Raw genomic sequence first — 23,196 nt, forward strand, 5'->3', positions numbered from 1 at the left:
TTCAAGAGTGTTGATAGACACGTTCTCAAGCTATTTCCACCACTTAAAATTGGTTAATACGTAGAAATAACATAAAATAACAGGTGGGGACAGACCATCAGTATAGCGCCTGCAAAATTCATCGCTGCCTGCAATCTGTCAGCCGAAGACACAGTTGAATGGAGTGCTGTGGTGGCGCGGAACTCTACTGAGGCTTTGTCGTCACTTCCCGTCTGCAGTTGCTAATGATTTTGCCGAACATGGCGCCTCTCTTATGTTAATTATCCCCTTTAATTCTGATGCCACAAACGCATATTAATCAGAGTAGCCTACTGTCTTTTGACTAGTGCTGGCACACATGTACATTGTGTTCTTTCTCTTACATTTTTGGGAGGTTTAGTTCCCCTTTAATATAACATTATACTCAGAAGTTAATGTGTACTGTTAGTTTACGCTAACCTGTGCTAACACTACAGCTCTGCTTACCTTTTGGTTTTGACATGACAGTGCTAAGGCTACCGTGTCAAAGTGGTTCCTTACTCTGGAACTTCAGCCAGCCTAGCTGACAAGTCATTAGCTGAAATTTTTGATGTGGGGGTGGTTATTATTGTATGTTAATTTGCCCCACTGTTTCATAATAGTGTGACGGAAGTAAAGAATGGTTCACTCACATATTTTTAGAATTAGGTTTATAACTTTACTGGAGTGAGTTTTTACACACTTGATAGGTGGGCAAACAAAAAGTAAATAATCCATAGTATGCCCCCTTTATGTGCCCCGCATTGCTGCTTTGGTCATCGGAAGACCTTGTGGAGTACACCCTGCTGCTCTATTCAAGTTATCTTCTTCCATGCATGGAATAAAACAGCAAAAACAATACCCTTGGTGTTTCCCAATGTTTGTAAGGACAGAAAATATTGGCCCCAACAACTATACAGTGGGTACACAAAGTTTTCAGACCCCCTTAAATTTTTCAGTCTTGTTATATTGCAGCCATTTGCTAAAATCATTGTTCACTTTTCCCCCCTCAATGTACACACAGCACCCCATATTGACAGAAAAAAATGTAATTGTTGATTTTTTTTGCAGATTTATTAAAAAAGAAAAACTGAAATATCACACAGCCATAACTATTTAGAACCTTTGCTGTGACACTCATATTTAACTCGGGTGCTGTCCATTTCTTCTGATCATCCTTGAGATGGTTCTACACCTTCATTGGAGTGCAGCTGTGTTTGATTACACTGATTGGACTTGATTAGGAAAGCCACACACCTTTCTATATAATAAAAAAGAAAACCAGAAAACCAGGCACTGCTCATCACCTGTCCAATACAGTTCCAACAGTGAAGCATGGTGGTGGCAGCATCATGCTGTGGGGGTGTTTTTCAGCTCCAGGAACAGGACGACTGGTTGCAATCAAAGGAAAGATAAATGTGGCCAAGTACAGGGATATCCTGGACGAAAACCTTCTCCAGAGTGCTCAGGACCTCAGAATGGGTTGAAGGTTCACCTTACAACAAGACAATGACCCTAAGCACACAGCTAAAATAACGAAAGAGTGCCTTCAGAACAACTCCGTGACTGTTCTTGAATGGCCCAGCCAGAGCCCTGACTTAAACTCAATTGAGCATCTCTGGAGAGACCTGAAAATAGCTGTCAACCAATGTTCACCATCCAACCTGACAGAATTGGAGAGGATCTGCAAGGAGGAATGGCAGAGGATCCTCAAATCCAGGTGTGAAAAACTTGTTGCATCATTCCCAAAAAGACTCATGGCTGTATGAACTTCTACTAAATAATGAGCAAAGGGCCTGAATACTTATGGCTGTGTGATATTTCAGTTTTTCTTTTTTAATAAATCTTAAAAAATTTCAACAATTCCGTTTTTTCTGTCAATATGGGGTGCTGTGTGTACATTGACGAGGAAAAAAAAACGTACTTAAACGATTTTAGCAGAGGGCTGCAATATAACAAAGAGTGAAAAATTTAAGGGGGTCTGAATACTTTCCTTACCCACTGTATCTCCATAGGTCTCAAAATGTATGCGGACAGATCTTTACATAAAAAAAACCTGACAATTTGTATATGCTGTTGTGCACACTACGGAATCTTGCATGTGACCGAAAGGTTGAAACAAGGCAACGGGAATGTTCTTGTTTGCTGAAGACGTTTCACCTTTAATCCCAAAAGGCTTCTTCAGTTTTAAATTTATGGTGTGGAGCCCCTCTAATTATGCCTTGGAGGGTGTGTGAGATAGCTTTTCTAGTTTGCTTTGATGGCTTCTTTTATACCTTTTTCAAACCAGCGGTCCTCTCTATCCTGAACTTGGACATTTGTGGTCCTTGAAGATATGTCTCTTCCTGAGATGCAAATGAACCGCTGATTCAGGACACCAAGAAGTTTTCCGTCGATGCTGCGCCATGCGCCTGTTCAGTGGCTGCTTAGTCTCTTCAATGTCCACGTCATTGCACTCCTCGCTGCACTGTACTGCGGAAACAACTGCTGAGTTTATCAAAATCAGCAGTTTATGCAGTTTGCTAAACTTGGCACAGCATCGAGAGGAGGCTTTTTCGAGTCTAGAATCAGTGATTCATTTGCATGTCAAGAAGAAGTGACACTCATTCGAAGACAAAAATGTCCTAATTCTAAATAAGGAAGATCGCTGGTTTGTAAAAGTTGTAAAAGAACCCATCTATGTAAAAAAGAAAAGCCATCTCGAAATAGATGAGGTTTTAGGCACTACCTATCGTTTGCTGATAATGCCCTAACAAGCTGTTTTGCCACAAGACAAGTGAATGACTGATTAATATGCAGGACAGTCATTTCACGAACCACATTGGGCAACAACAACACCACCCTATTGTTGAACACCCCGAGACAACACATTCACAGGGCAAAAATAGAGGAATTCCCCACCTAAAATTTAGAACTGAAGGTGAAACGTGTTCAACAAACAAGAAGTCTTGCTTTAAAGGCTGCACCTTTAGGTTCTTTAAATTAAGTTCCAGTTTAGATTTGAGGTGGGAAACAAATGCGTGAAATGCTGACTGTTAATCTCCCCCTGACGAGATTACTGTGGATGATCCCAACGCAGTAGTTTTACCAAACACTTACCTGGGATGTTTAATGGCCTCCAGGATTTCCAAGAGTGTTGATGAAGAGGACAGAGAAAAATCTTCCAGTCCAAAATGCCCACTGCATACTGCTAATCTGTAAAAGATAAATAAAATGTCATCACAACTGAATTCTAATTTATAAAACAGATACTGTTTGACATGTTGACAGGTCAAGCATTGTTATGAACACAAAGTTTGAACAATTATTAAATTCTTTGTCTATTTTGCAGATTTCTTAAGCAACACAAAGTGCTTCACAGAACGGGTACAATAACATCAAACACTAAAGAAAACGCCAATCTTTTTCAAGGATTGACTATTTCCTCTCAGATAAATTCCATTGATAAAAAAAAAACTACCTCCAATATACACACAATCATCTTTGGTGAACATACAGCAATATCACTATGTCTAAATAAAAATCTCTACCATGGTGCTTCAATATTTTGTATTCTTAAGATTTTTTTGGGGAGATCAGTAACTCCCCAATGTTCATCCCATCCCTCTAGGAAGCTGGGAAGACTGTAATCATAACCCAAAATCACGTCATAGTCGTTATACAAAACAACCTCAACAAAAATTAGAAAATGAAATTGATGAAAGAATATGCAATGATACAGACCTTCAACCAACATCAAAATGACTACACAATATCATATAAAAAAAAGAACAGAGAATGAGGAACAAAGACGAAGCATGGTGCAGAAACGCCCCTATGATGACAACAAAACAGTTTTTCCTCATCTGGACACAGGCCCTATGCAGCCAGGCTTGGGGGTGGGAGTTGATGCCGAGTGTCTGGTGGCCAGGTCTGCACCCAGGGGGTCACTGCCTTTGGGAGGTGCCAAGGGCGTAGATACAGTGTGAGCTCGTTGGTGGCCGAAGACAGGGACCTTGGTGGTACAATCTCAAGCTACAGAGGCTCTCGGGCAGTGATATGTCACATCTCTGGAGGGATGGGTACCAGAGTTGGTACTTTTTTTTAATTTTTTTTTTACCGAGTCACGTAAAATCAATTGGCACCATATTTTAGTACCGAAGGGTGCCCGTTGTGACTGCAAAAAGGGAGAGAGGAAGAGTTGGCTAATTTCCATGGTGGGATTGAACGCAGCCGTGCCGATGACTTCACTCATGCTGGTTCACTCACTTTCACAACAAACCAGCATGGATCCACAAAGCAGGAGAGTTGCATTCGTGAGAGTCAGAGCGTGCATATAGAGCAGATTAATAACCCACATGCTGGGAGATCGGCAGCGACCTTAAACCACGGTGGAGGCAGAGTGGTGGAGTGTTCTGATTATAGCTTCTCTGGAGATGGGGGAAAGTTAGACTTTGGCGCTTCTGAATTAGCAGCAAGTTAGCCGCCTGGTCAGTGTGTCGGGCAGACGGTGACAGCAGTCCGGGTGCAGGTAACCGTCCAGGAGTGCTGATATGGTGGTAGCAAGTTGGTCAAAGCGGGAGGGCTTCGTGGGGTACCCAAAAGGCTGTCAAATGTGGAGGGGACCCACAGTAGTACCATACAGGTAAGCCCCACCGGCAAAGGTGGCTTCTGGCTAACAAGTGACAAGGCAGTGAGCAGCAGAAAGCTAATGGCTGTTTATGTAGTCTTTTGGGGTTGTACAGTGTTACAACAAGCAAGCCAAGCCCAACAAATAGGTTTAAAGTCCAGCATTCATGAGACAATCTTTAGTAACTTGATGAAAATAGGTATCAAATAGCAGGCCATCGATACATTGAAATATAATAACTGTTTATCTTCGTTCCTTGAGGAGTTCATTGCAAATAGGTTTGCTTTGCATTTTGTAAAACTTTACTATTTGCAAAATATTGTAATTTTACCTTTTACTCCATCCTCTTTTGCTCATTTGTATTAAACTTAACCCGAGCGGAGTTGTGTTATTGGACTTCTGTGCTCATCTCGGCTTGTCCATAACGAACACCATGTTCAAGCATAAGGGTGTCCACACGTGCACTTGGCACGACGTGGCAGTCCCAAACGTATTGTGAGGGTCTGCTGGGAACGTCGGGCAGAATACCCTGTCAGAAGGAGTTTCAACTCCCACCTCCGGCAGAACTTCACCCACGTCTTGGGGGAGGCGGGGGACATTGAGTCCGAGTGGACCATGCTCTGCGCCTCTATTGCCGAGGCGGCCGTCCGGAGCTGTGGCCGTCCGGAGCTGCGGCCGTCCGGAGCTGTGGCCGTCCGGAGCTGTGGCCTGTCGTGGCGGCAATCCCCGAAGCCGTTGGTGGACACCAACGGTGAGGGATGCCGTCAAGCTGAAGCAGTCATCCTATCGGGCCTTTTTGGGACTCCCGAGACAGCTGATGGGTACTGGCTGGCCAAGTGGAATGCAGCTTTGGTGGTCGCTGAAGCAAAGACTCTGGTATGGAAATTCTGGTCCACCATCCGGCGTCTCAGGAGGGGGAAGCAGTGCACCATCAACACTGTGTATAGTGGGCATGGGGCGCTGCTGACCTCGACTCGGGACGTTGTGAGCCGGTGGGGAGAATACTTCAAAGACCTCCTCAATTCCACCAACACGCCTTCCCATGAGGAAGCAAGAGTCTGGGTTCTCTGAGGCAGGCTCTCCTATCTCTGGGGTTGAGGTCACAGAGGTGGTTAAATAGCTCCATGGTGCCAAGGGCCCGGGGGTGGATGAGATTCGCCCAGAGTTCTTAAAGGCTCTGGATGTTGTGGGGCTGTCCTGGTTAAGACAGGGGACAGTGCCTCTGGATTGGCAGACTGGGGTGGTGGTCCCCCTTTTTTAGAAGGGGGCCTGGAGGGTGTGTTCCAACTGATGAGAATCAGCACCTCCGAACCTGAGACCATGGTCCTCAGTCGGAAAAGGGTGGCGTGCCCTCTCCAGGTCGGGGATGAGATCCTGCCCAAGTGGAGGAGTTCAAGTATCTTGGGGTCTTGTTCACGAGTGAGGGAAGAATGGAACGCGAGATCAACAGGGGGATCGGTGCAGCGTCTGCAGTGATGCAGGCTTTGTATCGCTCCGTTGTGGTAAAGAACGCGCTAAGCCGAAAGGCGAAGCTCTCAATTTACCGGTCAATCTATGTTCCTACCCTCACCGATGGTCACGAGCTGTGGGTCGTGACCGAAAGAACAAGATCCTGGATACAAGCGGCCGAAATGAGTTTCCTCCGCAGGGTGTCCGGGCTCTTCCTTAGAGATAGGGTGAGAAGCTCGGTCATCCCGAAGGATCTCAGAGTAGAGCCGCTGCTCCTCCACATCGAGAGGAGCCAGATGATGTGGCTGGGGCATCTGATTCGGATACCTCCCGGATGCCTCCCTGGTGACGTGTTCCGGGCATGTCCCACTGGGAGGAGACCCCGGAGACGACCCAGGACACGCTGGAGAGACTATGTCTTTCGGCTGGATTTCACATAAATTTTGGTAATGAATCATCGTTACCATCGACATTAAGCTACTTTAAGTTTTTTCTTGATAGTGAGCATATAGAGGAGTCTCCAAAGGTCTCCAATAGAAATTGAACATGTACAATTTTACCGCGACTCCCTGGCAACCCGGCTAGTCAACAGGCGACTCCAAGAGACGTCTCCGCAATTGCCGGAGACTAGAGTCATCATCAGGTCGCCAACTAGTCTCCAGGCCAGTGAGATTGGGGTCTTACTTCACTATATCAGTCTCTAGATATCTCATAGATCTGGTGATGTAATGAGTTATACTGAGGTTGTGCTGCAGACACAATAATTTAATTTGGACATTCAGAAGATTTTCTAGGGTCATTTATTAAACAATTATACAAATGTGGAAACCAAAAACATTTCTATTTCAAAACTAATAGCACTACAAACAAAACTAAAATGCAAACAGAAAAGTTGGTCATGGAGCAGATGATAAAAGAAGTTACAAGAAGCACAAGTACCACAACATCGAATTGAGTGTTACCTCGGGTCAATGCTACTGCCAGTTGCAGTCTCTCCTGCAGACTGTACTGATGCTCCAGCACTCAGTCCCACCTGGAGTCCCTTGTCCGCAACTTCAATATATTCAGCAGCCAACTACACAAATAGTACACATAGTATTGCTTAATAATAAAATCATAATCATCATCATTTCTCCCACTGCTGTGCACGGTTATATACAGATCACAAAAAAAAAAATTACTTGATTTGAGACTAATCCCGGGACCAATGCCAAAATACTGTGTATTAATTTTAGGTGATTTTATTATCTCCTCATTGAGCCGTCACCTTTTTGTGGTGGAGGGGATTGTGTGTCTCAATAATCCTAGGAGGTAAGGCTTTATGCCCCTGGTAGGGTCACGAAGGACAAACAGGTCGTAGGTAAGGGACCAGACAAAGCACGGCTCAAAGACCCCTATGAAGATAAACATTTTTTGACAGAAAAAGAGTATGGCCAACTCGGCAACAGGTGCCATGTTGGCAACCAAGGTGGTGCACACACTAGCGTGCAGCTAGGCGCTTGGCAGCGCTTAGCAATGGTCGGGTGTTTCATAAATCAATCAACACACTTGTTTGTGTTCGGATCGAATGCTAATCAAAGACAAAGACATTGATCAGAGTTCATAAAAATTGTATCTGTATCCCTTTTATGGTAGAACAGTTTTACTGTGTCACAGTGGAGTTTTTAAGCTGCCATGGTGGTTCTTTGTATTCTGATGGATTTTTATTGAAAATTTCAGTCGGACAGAACAAAGGTTTAAAGGGGAGTGACAGACAAAACAAAGGGGAGAGAGAGTGAAAAGCTAACCAAATAAATTAGGAAGAGAAGACAACAAAAGACAAGACATTAGCTATAATAAAGATGAGGAAAGTAAATCATTATATGCCTACTACAATGACACAGATTCGCGTGTTGTATGGGGAAGTAGTGTTACACCCTGTGAAGGAAGGACAGGACAATATAGGACAGGACTGGACAAGGGCAGGAGGGGAAGCATGGAGGACAGAGGTAGTGGACCAAGCTGTACAATTGAAATGTGGGGGGAGTGGCTATGTACATCGTAAACATCTTTAGAAATAGAGTTCAAGTGACGGGATACCCATGAAGTTTGCATAGTTATGAGTTATTTATTGCAATGAGTGAGTGGACCCACACGAAGCAAATAAGTCCCTGGGGTGACACTGTCTCGAATGCACAATATACCTAAAGAAATGACTTGTAATTGCTATGCTCACAATGCGGGCGCAGAGGACCCCACCCCTCCCATCCGAGAGGCAGCGTCGGACTCAGGAGCCCACCCGAGAGCGGCCCAATGGACGGAACACCACCCACACCTAGGGACACAAGGTAGTCCACTGCCCCCATTGAGGCCCCCTAAAACCGGCCACCCAGAGGAGGCCGCAGGGGCCCAATGCCACCGTCTCCCACACACACACACACACACACCGCTCCACGCGCCCTGCCACCGCCGCCCCCACCCCTAGGAGAGCGAGGTGCCCCCTACCAACACGCAAGGCCCGCCAATGTCGTCAGTCCCCACCCAGCCAGACGGCAAGACAGTTTCACCCGCTTGGGGGAAAGGAGGGAGGACAGGGACGCCCAATGGGGGAAAGATAACGGGGGTACCCAGGAGAGCAGGTCCCCAACTGGTTACCATCATGAATAAATTCAAGAATAATGTATTAAGTTGAGGTGTCCAAGCGCACAGACTTTTTATTCAGTGATATTGTAAGTGCTACATGTATATAAGAATTTGGTGGTATCATGATGACCTTTGTTAATGTTGTCATTATTATTATAATCATTATAATTTTATTCATATTGAGAGTCAAGTGCACATTCTAAATACTGCCAAATCATGAAATCAAGGACGGTGACTTTAATAGGATGTGTATGTAGTTTTGTATTGAACATTTGAGAACACTGAACATCCAACATTTCCTCTAACCATGAACAGCAACCCTCATAAATATAATACAAAAACTTTGTGACATCCTAAAAAAAGTATTGCTTTACTACAGTTCATTTATTAAAAAATATAAAATATTTTGTACTTGACTATTGTAAAGATCTTCTGACTGGATTCCCCAAAAAGAGCATTAAACAGCTGCAGGTCATTCAGAATGCCGCAGCTTGGGTTCTGACCAGAATAAAGATGTCAGAGCATATTACTCCAATTCTAAAGTCTTTACACTGGCCTCGAGTCAGCTTTAGAATAGATTTTAAAATTCTGGTACTGGTCTATAAATCTCTAAACGGTCTAGGTCCTGAATATATGAAAGAAATGCTAATGGACACAAACATGGTGAAGCAGCATTTAGCTATTATGCTGCATACAAATGGAATAAGTTGCCAACAGAAGTGTCGTCAGTCCCAAGTGTGAATGTTTTTAAGTCCAGGTTAAAACTCTTCTTTGTTCTCATGCTTTTTAGACCATTTCCACTTTTAAATGATATTTCTTGCACTGTATGCTGTTTTAATTGTATTTTTATTTGTACTCTTTGTTTTAAATGTTTATAAGATGTTTTTTTGGTTTTGTTTTTAAATGTTTTTAATCACATAAACCACATTGAGTTGTGTATGAAATGTGTTATATAAATAAATTTGCTTTGCTTATCATCATGGGGGAGGACATTTATTTATTTATTTATTTTATTTTATTTGTGGACTGAGGCTTTGGGCTGTCGTGGCCACTTTAGAGCACCTCGTTGTCACGGCATGGAAAAGTCCTGCAATGAACCGGTGGGAAATATTCCAGCCACTGGAGGCTTTAAGATGTTTTTGCGGTGAAAACATGTAATGTGTAGGCATAAGAACGATCATAGACAAAGTAGCATTAATTTTTCTAGGTCGTAGGAGCACTATTTGATTGACAGTAGAGTGGGGCTTGGCTTCAGCTCATTCAGTGGACATGCCCAGAGCATTCGAGCCTGAAGACAAAGGCTTGATTCTTCATGATTTTGAAGCCTCATTTTATATACTTGATTTTATTAATCATTCAAATTTGGCAGTGTTGTTGACAACTCTTCTCTGTGGTTTGTCAAATTTAGATGACATTTATTTCCACTTCACAAGGACTTTAAGACATTGGGAAAAAGTTTACCTTACGTGGACTTTCTGCACTTGAGACTTCAGAAACAGGTGTTATGGGCTTGGCCTTCTGCTGTTGCTCCTCTAATGTCCTTACAGAAGAAAAGAAAAAGTGAGAAATCATCCAGATTAATATTCCTGGCTATAGTGTAAACATGTTTGGTTACATTTCCACTTAGATTCAGTCGTGTAATTTAACTACAGTTTTCATGAGTGCGCCTTTTTTCACCACCATAATGGATTTAGAATAAAATGATCAAGCTGTGATTGAAGCATAGACTTTCACCTCAACTTGAAGCGTTCCAGAAAATATTGCATTTAACATTATAGTCATTTAACGTAGGGTGTCTCCATTTACAGCAGCTCAAAAAGATTAGGACAATGTGGCATCATTGGAAATACAATATTTTATAATACTTGGCTGGAAATTCTTTGCAGTCCATGACAAGTCAGGAGCCATGACACTTGAACTTTCTATTCATTTAAAATGTTTTAATTGCTTTTCCAAAATGAAAACTTAAGTGGATGTTTGGAGATTTTTCCTTGAAGAAAAAAAAAACCTTGGGCTCACTGGTATGCACTAATGATTTGACTGCTGACAATAGTAACCCGTAAATTAATAAAAAATAATAAAACATTTGTAAAAAACTAACAACAAATAAAACAGCACTTTAATATATTTATTACTTGAAACTGAAACCAATCCTATCAAGAAAGGGTTTGATACATCATATGTGAATTAAGACAAGATAGATAAAAACAGGCGGAAACCATCAGAGAATTAACAGTCATCAAACACCGTGAAAACTGTGTACAAATGAACAACATATTTGTTCATAGATCAGGACAGACTACATACACACTTTCTTTTCATGAACACAAAGAACAACCTTATTTCACTGCTCAAGGGCCCCGAATCTAAAGGGCCTAGCTCACTGGCCTGGAGAGGAGTTGGCGACCTGATGGCGATTTGAGTCTCTTCTGGTTGCTGCAATGTCTCCTGGAGACTAGCCGGGTCGCTAGTGAGTCATGGAGAATTCAAACATTCGATTTTTTCGCAAACCTCTTGGAGACTTGTTCAAGTCTCAGGCTGGTCTTGGAGACCGCGGGAACTAAAATACGTGTAAGGCTGCACATAAGCTTGGACTAATAATAATAATAAACTATATATGTGATTGTGAATGGTTGTTTTGTTTGTATGTGTCCTGCGATTGGCTGGGAACCAGTTCAGGGTGTATAAAGAAGCCTTTAAGTATTGGAAGTCCTCCACCCTCGCTTTCTCTTTTCCCTGGAGCCACACTTTTCCCCCTCCACTCCTCTCATTCATGCACATATATTCCGTCTTACTTTGGGTAATCTTCATTCCTCTCCTTTCCAGTGCATGCCTCCACCTTTGTAAATGTTCCTTCATGTGCTCCCTGTTTTCACTGTACATCACAATGTCATCTGCGACCGTTATGGTTCATGGGGATTCAAGTCTAACCTCATCTGTCAGCCTATCCATCTCCACTGCAAACAGGAAGGGGCTCAGAGCTGATCCCTGATGCATTCCCACCTCCACCTTAAACTCCTCTCTCACACAGACTGAGCTTTTCACCCTAGCTGTAATGCTGCATTCACACGGAAGGTGAATGTTTGCTCGCCTCACATCCCTCGATTGAGTTTGATCGCGGGAGTAAAAAATACACATTGAATGCGCATTTGCTTCATTCGCGCCACAAATATGGAAGAGGAGGGGCTTCTCCCAGGGAAGGCAAAGACAACATTTATATGGTCCCTGCTTTTGGCTGCAGCCCAGCTCTCTACGCACCCCTTGCCCCTCCCACAGGTGGTGAGCCCATGGGAAGGGGGACAGCCGTGTCCCATGGGTGCAGGCCCAGCCACCAGGCGCTCGCCATCGAGCCCCACTTCCAGGCCTGGCTTCAGAGGGGGGCCCCGGTGACCCGCTTCCGGGCAAGGGAAACCGGATCCATTTATTTTATTCATCATCGGGGGTTTCTGAGTCGTACTTTGTCTGGTCCCTCACCAAGGAACTGTTTGCCATGGGTGACCCTACCAGGGGCGTAAAGCCCCTGACAAAGTAGCTCCTAGGATCAATGTGCCGCACAAACCCCTCTACCATGATAAGGTGACGGCTCAAGGAGAGGAGGCATATTCTCACCCGCTAGAATTCTGTTGAACAACCTGGTCAAAAACTCAGCCACCTCTCCTAGATGCTTCCGTACCTCCCCAGGTATGTCATCAGGACCAACTGCCTTGCCATTTTTCATCCTCTTCAGTGCATTTCTAACTTCCCCCTTACTAATCACTTCTACTTCCTGGTTCACCTCACTAAGCAAAGCAAAGCAATTTTGTTTATACAGCGCGTTTCATACACATGGTAACTCAATGTGCTTTACATGACTAAAAACATTTAAAAACAAAGAAAACAAACAGCCCTCTCCTTGAGCCGTCACCTTATCGTGGTGGAGGGGTTTGTGTGTCCCAATGATCCAAGGAGTTAAGCTGTATGGGGCTTCACGCCCATGGTAGGGTCCCCCATGGTAAACAGGTCCTAGGTAAGGGACTGGACAAAGCACGGCTCCAAAAAACCCTATGAAGTATCAATCAAATGGATCTAGATTTCCCTTACCCAGACGCGGGTCACTGGGGCCCCCGTCTGGAGCCAGGCCTGGAAGTGGGGCTCGAAGGGCAGTGCCTGGTGGCCGGGGCCTGGAGCCATGGGAGTTCGGTGAGGTCATGGAGAATGACTTCCAGGCTGTTTGGTCCCTGTACGACCAGTGTCAGAGTTTGATCCGTATTGCCAGGAGTAAGTCGGACTTGTTTCCGGTGACGGTTGGACTCCGCCTTTGTCACCGATTTTAGTCATAAATTTTAGTTATAGAGGGGGTCCAGTTTGGTGGCCTCAGTGTTGCATCTTTGCTTTTTGCAGATGATGTGGTTCTGTTGGCTTCATCAGGCCGTGATCTCCAAATCTCACTGGAGCGGCTGGGATGAGAATCAGCACCTCTAAATCAGAGACCATGGTACTCAGTCGGAAAAGGGTGGAGTGCCCTCTCCGGGTCGGGGATGACATCGTTCCCCAAGTGGAGGAGTTCAAATATCTTGGGGTGTTGTTCATGACTGAGGGAAGAATGGAACGAGAGATCGACAGGCGGATTGGTGCAGCGTCTGCAGTGATGCAGACTTGGTATCGGTCCGTTGTGATGAAGAAGGAGCTAAGCCGGAAGGCGAAGCGCTCTATTTACCGGTCGACCTACGTCCCTACCCTCACTTATGGTCACGAGCTGTGGGTCGTGACCGAAAGAACAAGATCCCGGATACAAGCAGCCGAAATGAGTTCCCTCCGCACGGTGTCCGGGCTCTCCCAGAGAGATAGGGTGAGAAGCTCGGTCATCCGGGAGGGGCTCAGAGTCGAGCCTCTGCTCCTCCGCATTGAGAAGAGCCAGAAGGTGGCTCGGGCATCTGTTTAGGATGCCTTCAGGACGTCTCTCTGGTGAGGTGTTCCCGGCACGTCCCACCGGGAAGAGACCCCGGGGACGACCCAGCATACGCTGGAGAGACTACGTCTCTTGGCTTGCCTGGGAACGCCTCGGGATCCCCTCGGAAGAGCTGGAGGAAGTGGCTGTGGAGAGGGAAGTCTTGGCCTCCCTGCTAAAGCTACTGCCCCCACGACCCGACCTCAGATAAGCGGAAGAAAATGGATGGATGGATGGACTATTGAGCAAACGATAGAGGAGGATAATTTGGAGGAAAAAAGTGCAAGATTGGGAGCCCCATTTGTTCATGCATTTTTGTCTAATGTAAATTCTGTACAGTTGTAAATAAAAAAAAATTCTGTCAAAATTACTTTTTCAGTGTTCTTTTATGTGCAGATGTTTGAGATTTTCACTAAAGAAAAAAAATATTGGTGTCAAAGTCATTGTTCTGCTTGATTTGTCTGCTTTCACACATAGGCTGTTTTCTCCGTTTTTTTTCCTCAAGAAACAGATTTGGCTGGAAGTAGCCTACCGTATTTTCACGACCATAAGGCGCAATTTTTCATAGAAAGGCGCAGTCCCAGTTACGGTGTCTATTTCTGTATTTAACACATACATAAGGCGCACTGTATTATTGGGGGCAGGCATGGTAAAACATACGTTAGCTTAAAACATACGGTAGCATGCATGCACGCTGTTTTTAAAAAGGCAGCGGGAGCAAAACTGAGTACGGTTGTACTTTATTGAAGTATTTAACAATATACGTTATTTTTTGATCAACACTAATCCACAAATCCATCAAAGTCCTCATCTTCCGTATCCGAAATGATCAGCTGAGCAAGTTCTCCAACAAACACGCCAGGTTCCCTCTCGTCATTGTCGGAGTCAGTCTTGTTGCTGGGGCGCTGTTCAGCAATGATGCCGGTTTTTGCGAAAGCTCGGACAACAGTCAAAGCAGATACCTTAGCTCAATAATACACAATCCATTCACATATGGTGGCGTAACTCGCCCGGCGTTGCCTCCCAGTCTTAGTTGCACTTGGTTTTTCCCCTCGGCTGTGAGATGGGCCATCTGTTCTTTGTAATCCGCCGGAATTTGCTGCGCCACGGTAGTCCTTGCCCGGATGGATGGCGCCGTTTCATAAAACGACAGCACCAAGACGGACCACCTTGAAAATGTTACATTTTCATTTCTTCTGGAAGCGTTATTGCCCTCAGTCGAATGGTGAGTGTAGAGACGCTTCTCCCAGCTGTTCTTTGCTCATTAATCCATTGCTCGAGTTGGTCTTCCATCTCGGGCCACCTCGCCTTGTTTCCGCGGAAACTCAGCTTCGTCTTCTTGACTTGGCGAAGCTCGTTTTCCTGCTTCCTCCACTTGCGAACCATGGATTCGTTGATCTTGAATTCTCTCGCGGATGCTCGATCCCCATGTTCCTCCGCGTAACTGATAGCTTGCAGTTTAAATTGCGCTACGTAAGCGTGTCTCTTCGTAGGTGCCATTTTCGGGGGTCCTTAGCCAAACCGATGTTGTTTTGCACAATGCACACTCCGGCACTATATACCTACTGGGGGTGTGCCTTTAGTGTCCTCCTTCACGCGCACGTCCCCCCCCCTTTATGTCCGCATGCTGTCCTCAGTCACGTCCGCCTTTCCTCTATATAAGCAGCATGTCGGCAGGAAATGCTCCCAGTCAGTCTAGCTCATCATTTCCATTTTCTGTACTGCTGATCCTCACTAGGGTCACCGGCGTGCTGGAGCCTATCCCAGCTATTTTTGGGCGATAGGCGGGGTACACCCTGAACTAGTCGCTAGCCAATCACATGGCACACATAAACAAACAACCATTTACACTCACATTCATACCTATGTTTAACAATTAATTACATATTTTATATTGTGCCTCTATTCACCGCTGAAACGGCTTACAATACTAACAACCTTGCTGCGTACCGTGTAGAGCTACTGCACACGTGACGCAATCATGGCGGAACTTTCAGAAAGTCCCAGCCAATACGACAATCTTGACACATTGGAAGAGCGCGTCAGTAATTTAAAGACCTCGTCCCGTGTTATGCAAAATCTGTCAAAGATGCTAGCCTTGAAGTCCTCAATAACATCGCACAACATATGAGTGATGGCAAATACAAAACGCTGAAAGATAAAAATCTCGCTCGCATGCTCGGCTGCACAGTTTCAAACTTCATGTCACAAGACGGAGTGATATGGAGGATAAACAAATAAAACTCAAATTAGAAGCTGAACAGCAACAACAAATCAACTTAACGGCACAGCTAGCAAAGTCCAAAATTTGTTTAAACCTTGCACAAGCCCGCCTAGTTCATGTTGAAACTCAGCTTGAGGATGCGAAAGCACACAGTGTGCACCTCAGCCCCAGTGCCGACACTGTTCAAGAGATGCTCTCCGTCCACAGCGTCGCACTGGCCTGTGAAAATAAGGAACTCAAACAAGCTCTTGCTTCGTGCACACAAACTAACCGCGCACAGGAAACACTGTTGCAAACCGCCGCATCTGAAATTTCGCAACTCAAAAGCAATCTGTCGGAGTTGACTGATCACTCCTCAATTACGCCAAACCAAAGGGCCTAACAAGCCCGCACAGTGGTTTCTGCGTAGCGCGACACAGGACATCAGGCAGCTCAAACAGACTGTTGAGATACTCAAAGAGGAACGCTCTAAAGCATTGAGCACTCATGTGAACGCATGTCACAAGTGACAGGCCTAGAATCTGACATGCGCCATCTCCAAAAGCTAAAGCAAGAACAGGAAGCCGCAATAATACTTGTTCGACGGGAATTACAGGCAGCCCACGAATTAATTGCCAACCGACAATAAGTCTTCCTACAGCAAACACTGTCTGACGAACTCAATGAGTGCACACCTGTCAGTCCGTCTCCTAGATTCGACGCACCTGTCCCAGGATACTGTCAAAGGCCCCTACCACTTCTTAAAAACCCTCTCTGACTCTGGTCCAGCTGACTCGAGAGCCCACCGCGCGAAATGCAGCCCGCCTCAACAACTCCCATACGTTTGTCTCTTATCCTGGCGTCTACAGGTATGAGTTTAAAAGACTGAGACAAACTTGCGCGCAACATTCCAAGATTCAAACCTAAACCTGAAGGGTCCCATGACACGGCAGTATACCTTAAAGACATTGACTTTTACCTTAAACGGTTTCCATTTGCTACCACTGAGGATGAACTTTACCTTATCAAAGTCACGTCTAATGGAGAGGTTAGTAGCCTACTTGATCAACAACCAGCACATGTATTGTCAAACTATCAAGCCCTCTGTCAGGCTTTGTCACGCGAATTTGACGACCCGGAAGCCGTAACCGACTTACCGGCCGCTCTTATTGTTAAACAAGGCAGCCTCGAAATGCCACAAGCTTCTTACTGTTGTTTACGCAAAGCATATTTCTGGTTCCTAAACGAACCGTACATGGAAGAAGACACATTTTAAAGCCCTTTTGGTGAAAACATGCATCCAAATGTGAGACAACATCTGGGAGTGATAGCATGCCCTCGCACGCTGTCCAGCTCACAACTGCGTGACTTAGCCGCTCAAGGCTTTGCTATGCAGAAGAAGACCAACATTAAGCTGTATTGTTGTTTTGTATAAAAATATTTTTGGTTTGAGCTAGCAAAAGGATGATGCTCGCCAAAACTTTGAACATTTGCTGGTAAAAACGGACTCCCGATTCTGTTCGCCCCGAGCGCGACAAGCCCAAACAGCACAGGCGAAAACCCATTGCGTCAAATAAATGACTCCGGCAACTTGCCAAACTAAAAAGGCAGCCATTTCGGCGTCTTCTAGGTAATCTAACCGTTAATAGCACGTCGGCAAATGTTTACTTGACAACCACTTTTGAACACACGTTCCAATATGACGGACTTGTGGACAATGCAGCACATGTCCGAGGACGTGTTTGACTGACTTCATGACAAATTACAGCAGGAGGGTCGGACACTCAACTTCCAACACTGCAAAATAACAATTCACCCCTTTGCCTGAACACCCAATTAAACTCGCTCGTGTTGGTATATTGGACAATTGGGCCATATTCCATAATTCATCCTGTGTCCGTGTCACCTGTCAAGTCAGTACCTTTGCTCATTGGACAAGATCTGCTAAGTTGTTTCATGCCATTAATTGACTATACTCGGCGCGAGATTTCTGCACAGGTGCGGACACCCCTGCGCAGGCCAAAACGCAAGAGTGCTACGCCCTGAACCTCCTTGATGCGCCGCCTCAACCAAAACTGCAGCCAGATGACATCTTTACAAAAAGGGGGGTCCACACCGGTAATGCCAACAATGTCCACCAGTGGTCGCCCTCACGAGAGTGACCCTTCTTTCAACCTTTTGAGACCCCAGGACCCCTTGGTGAGAAGCAGAATTGCACCCTCTGAGACACATTGAGGACCCTGTCCCTAATCATTGGTCTGCCTATTCAGCTGGTGCGTTAACCTTCAGTGTGACTTCTCTACTTAGCTGGCCCGCCTCTTCAGTGGTCGCTAAGTCATCTTGCTTCTTTTGTGACTGTTACACATTTATTGCTGCAACAGCAAACGTGAGTTTCGCCTCTTCTCAGAGACCTCAAACTTTACCCCCCCCCCCCCCCCCCCCCCATCTTCTTTGGCGTCTCAACTTTACCTTGCAAAGTACACCTCGGTGCCGTTTTAACCAACCCGCCACCCTTTTGTTTCTCAGGCAATGCCTGGGACCAGACTCTTCTATTGCACCTGCAGTGACCACTGTGATGTGCAATTCCTTCTGTGCTGGTTCCCAGGCTTTCTCTTCTCCTCGCATTGTTCGTGGTGTCGAAGGTGCCTGCTTTTCGTTTATCTTTCTGTGGCTCGCCTTGGTGGCCACTCTTTCAATTATTCCTTCCTGCGCAACCTTAACTCTGGTTTCTCCTCGGTTTTGTACCTGCTCATTTGCATTGTCGACTTTTGTTATTGCGCCTCCGTGAGGTGCACTTCACGGGCGCTCGTGGCCTCACGTAGGGAAAGGGGGTTTACATAAGCATCCACCCGCGATGCACCATGCACGAAACGAAGGATGGCCAATACAGTGAGACCGGACCGGTCAAGCAGGTCCAACCTCCGTGACAGCATCCTCACTACACCAAGTCCGCCAACGCATGTCAACCAAAACACAGGTGAAACCGAATGCGCTGCTTCCCCGCAAACTAATAACATAACGACCGAAATTAAAAACGCATCCGCAGGGCCCCACCAGTGATGCTTGTAGACTTAGTACTATCGAAACACAACTTCGGGAATTCCAGTCCAAAATCCCCACCACACGACAATGCATGGCTAACAAATACCAATTCCTGGTCGCTAAGCAACACACTAAGGGTAGCCATTTTAGTTCCCGACGGTTACTGTGCAGCTTTAAACCAAAATAGGCAGACCATAACCAGGCTGTTGTCGGTGCTCCTCATGGTCTATCCTGACAAATGGATTGCTAACATGCGGATAAACGACAGGCTACGGGAAATTGCTCCCTTTCTTGACAACATAGCAATAGATAGAATTCTCCCACATTTGGGAACCCTCGGCTTAATTTTAATTATTCAGTCTTCGGCCGTGACAGGCCCCACGAATCTGGCCCACCTCAGGCTTTTCCTGACAAGCTCCACAGCTCTGTATGTCAACCCTGAGTTCCGAGGAAAAGCCTTCCTTGTCGCTTGCTCATACAGCGATGCCCTCAGATGCCACTTTGCACATTGAGGATGTCACTCGGTACCACCTGCCGTAGCACAAATTTGAATTTGACCCCAAAATGCTTGAACAAATTAAATTTGGAGGAACTCAGGAAATTGACATGACCAACACTAAGACCCAGAAGCTGTGGCACTGCTTAGAACAGCAGTCCAATGCTTGCCTGAGGTCTTCCGCTCACTTCATTGCTCATTTCAGTCAGGCGAGGTTCCTAAAGCTCTTTAAGTAGCTGCCATTAAGCCTCTTCTAAAAAATAGAACACTGGACACTTCCATGTTAGCAAGCTATAGACCCATCTCAAGTCTCATAGCCAAGATTGTTGAGTAAGTTATTTTTAATGAACTCAGCAATTTCTTGAACTTAAATGGACTTTTTGACAAATTTCAATCAGGTTTCCGAACTTATCACAGTACAGAATCTGCTCTTATCAAAGTGCTAAATGATATAAGGTTGAATACGGACTCAGGAAAGGTGTCAATTCTCGTCTTGTTGGATCTCAGTGCGGCTTTTGATAAGGTGGATCATAACATACTGCTGAACAGGTTGGAAACGTGGTGTAGGACTAAATGGAACAGTCCTTAAATGGTTTAGGTCCTACCTGGAGGAAAGGAGTGATTTTGTAACCATTGGAAGTGTTCAATCTCATCGAATGGCAATGACCTATGAGGTCCCTCAAGGGTCAGTTCTTGGACCCTTCCTGTTCAGCCTGAATATGCTACCCTTGGGTCAAATTCTTTAGAACTTTAATTTTGACTATCATAGCTATGCAGATTGAGCCGTTGTGTCACCGTCAAGTAGACTTGACTATTGTAAAGGTCTTCTGACTGGACTACCCAAAAAGAGCATTATTGACTATTGTAAAGGTCTTCTGACTGGACTTCCCAAAAAGAGCATTAAACAGCTGAAGCTCATTCAGAATGCTGCAGCTCGGGTTCTGACCAGAACAAAGAGGTCAGCACGTATAACTCCAATTCTAAAGTCTTTACACTGGCTTCCAGTCAGCTTTAGAATAGATTTTCAAGTTCTGCTACTGGTCTATAAATCACTAAATGGTTGAGTTCCTGAATACATGAAAGAAATGCTAATGGAATATAAACCCAGTAGGGCTCTGAGATCGACAAACTCAGGTCAAATAGTGGAGCACAGAGTCCAAAGCAAACATGGTGAAGCAACATTTAGCTATTATGCCACACACAAATAGAATAACTTGCCAAATGAAGTGACATCAAAATTCACACTTGGGGAATTTTTTAAATCCAGGTTAAAAACTTTTAAATGATATTTCTTGCACTGTACACTGTATAAATTGTACGTTTTGTATTTTTTTTCTGTTTTAAATGTTTATAAGTTGTTTTTTTGTTTGTTTTTAAATCCTTTTAATCATGTAAAGCACGTTATTAGTTATCTTGTGTATGAAATGCGCTATATAAATAAATTTCCGTTGCTTTCCGTAGGAAAGGAATGGCTGAACCCGAAATTGACCCAGCTCAAAATGTGGAGGAAGTTCCCGCCCCCGAACGACCCCCCCGCCCAACCTGTGTCCCGGACCTCCTCGCTTCCTCTTATACCTAGGCTAAGGTTTCTCTACTCTGTCAAGACTAGAATGCCTTTCACCTCTTCTTTTTGCTTTCTATTTGAGTAGTTCACACCAAACAGTAGATTTATCTCGTTTTTTTAACAGACTCCCTGTTTTGCTTGGAAGGAGCTGGGCTGAATTTTTTTGTGATGTTTTTCCCCCCCTGCTTCTCCTTTTTCCTATTTTTGAGAGAACGCTACAAATATTGTTCGTTAAAGTTAGTGTAGTTTTTACTTTCAACTTTGCAATCTCTTGATCTCACAACATAGATAAAAGGGGGATATGTAGTGACTAAGGCCCAGTCGTCACTGCAACCACCCCGCCCCCACCAACAACTTGACACACTGCATTTTTCCAAGCCGCCCCGCTGTGCAAGATGGCCACAAGGATGCCTAATTTATCTCACCCGGACCTTAAACTAATTAACAGCTCCATGACAAGTCTGGGTTCCAGTCATCAAAGACTTCTTTTCTTCTTTCAAACTGACAGAATGGGAACATTGCTGGAACACAGACGACATCCACTGGTGGTTGAAAGTTACTGCAAACTTGTGGACTCGCATTCAAAATTTCTTTAACTGAAGATAAATGTCTGTTTTGATATTTTACGAACGCTGCAGAAATATTCCAAATGTATGCCTTGATGTCTGAGTCATTATTTCAGCTTACGGGTCCAGCTGCGAGACTTTGAGAACTGTTCGTCTTGATTTGAAGCCAAACAGTGCAAAATGTTGTATTGAACAATAAGCAGTTGGTCTGCCAAGATTAAAGTTTAAACAATCATTCTATATGCTTGATCGATGAGTAAGAGTACAAAAATTCTATATTAATATATGATTTTTACACAGTTTTTATGGCTAAATTGTACAACAGAATTCAAATCGATGGGCGTGGTCTTCTCCAGTTTCCCCCGTCTCTTAGACACACCTCCTGTGTATTTAACCTTTGACTCCCACCTCTTCTCGTTCTCTTGTGTCTTGCTCTTGTGTCTCCCTGGCTAACATCCCAGCCGCTGCGGGGCTGGTCTCTCTCCCCCCTTCCCTTTTCTTTGTTCGAACACGCGGTTCGGCCAACGTGAACCTGGGATGGTGACTTGGCTTCCCAGCCTACGTGAGTAACCGCAAGGCAATCAGAACAGCGACTACTAAAAAGTACTGGTACGCTCCAAGCCAAGCGTGAAAGCTCAGAAGTTGCTAGCAGGTCCCTGAAAAGGCAGGAAGAGGAACGGTTGTATTCTCCCACCAAAAGCAGGACGAGTAACTTCCCTTTTTCTTCTCCCGCCTTTTTGTTTTATTTTGGTGCATCTTCTTCTTTATCGCGTAGCTCAAAGCACCACTGTATTGCTGTACCATTTGGCAGGATCTTTGTACTTTTGGATAGTTTTGTCACTTTGTAACGTTTAAAATGTCAGAAACATTTCTCACCCGATCTCAATCAGCTGAAAATCACGTGATCGACCACTATTTTCGATCACATGATCGGATCAGGACATCCCTACCCACAATAGTCAAAACCCCCAAAGTAGTGACCAATTATTTGCTGTATTATCTGTATAAATTTAAAGTTTCATATATAGGCAATTAAATGGTGACATCATACTTCAGTGAGGTGTAGGTACAACCCCAATTCCAATGTTGGGACATTGTGTTAAACATAAATAAAAACAGAATACAATGATTTGCAAATCATGTTCAACCTATATTGAATTGAATACACTACAAAGACAAGATATTTAACGTTCAAACTGATAAACTTGATTGTTTTTAGCAAATAATCATTAACTTAGAATTTTATGGCTGCAACATGTTCCAAAAAAGCTGGGACAGGTGGCAAAAAAGACTAAGAAAGTTGAGGAATGCTCATCAAACACCTGTTTGGAACATCCCACAGGTGAACAGGCTAATTGGGAACAGGTGGGTGCCATGATTGGGTATAAAAGGAGCTTCCCTGAATTGCTCAGTCATTCACAAGCAAAGCTGGGGCGAGGTTCACCTCTTTGTGAACAAGTGCGTGAGAAAATAGTCGAACAGTTTAAGAACAATGATCCTCAACGTACAATTGCAAGGAATTTAGGCATTTCATCACCTACGGTCCATAATATCATCAACAGATTCAGAGAATCTGGACAAATCATATAAGCGGCAAGGCCGAAAACCAACATTGAATGCCCGTGACCTTCGATCCCTCAGGCGGCACTGCATCAAAAACCGACATCAATGTGTAAATGATATCACCACGTGGGCTAAGGAACACTTTAGAAAACCAATGT

General features: G+C 44.7%; 1 protein-coding gene across 17 annotated transcripts in view; it reads right to left on the bottom strand.

Moving 5' to 3' along the window:
- Positions 1–23,196, bottom strand: part of depdc5 (DEP domain containing 5, GATOR1 subcomplex subunit) — a 238,272-nt gene that overhangs the window by 42,511 nt on the left and 172,565 nt on the right. For all 17 annotated transcript variants that reach the window (XM_061796516.1, XM_061796515.1, XM_061796514.1 and 14 more), the window contains 3 exons: positions 10,139–10,217; positions 7,018–7,130; positions 3,097–3,192 (listed from right to left, as the gene is read on the bottom strand). In XM_061796516.1, coding sequence (XP_061652500.1) covers positions 3,097–3,192; positions 7,018–7,130; positions 10,139–10,217 — 288 coding nt within the window. The remainder of the gene's footprint in view (positions 1–3,096; positions 3,193–7,017; positions 7,131–10,138; positions 10,218–23,196) is intronic.

This window comes from Phyllopteryx taeniolatus, chromosome 14, assembly GCF_024500385.1.
Source record: "Phyllopteryx taeniolatus isolate TA_2022b chromosome 14, UOR_Ptae_1.2, whole genome shotgun sequence".
Taxonomy (NCBI): Eukaryota; Metazoa; Chordata; class Actinopteri; order Syngnathiformes; family Syngnathidae; genus Phyllopteryx; species Phyllopteryx taeniolatus.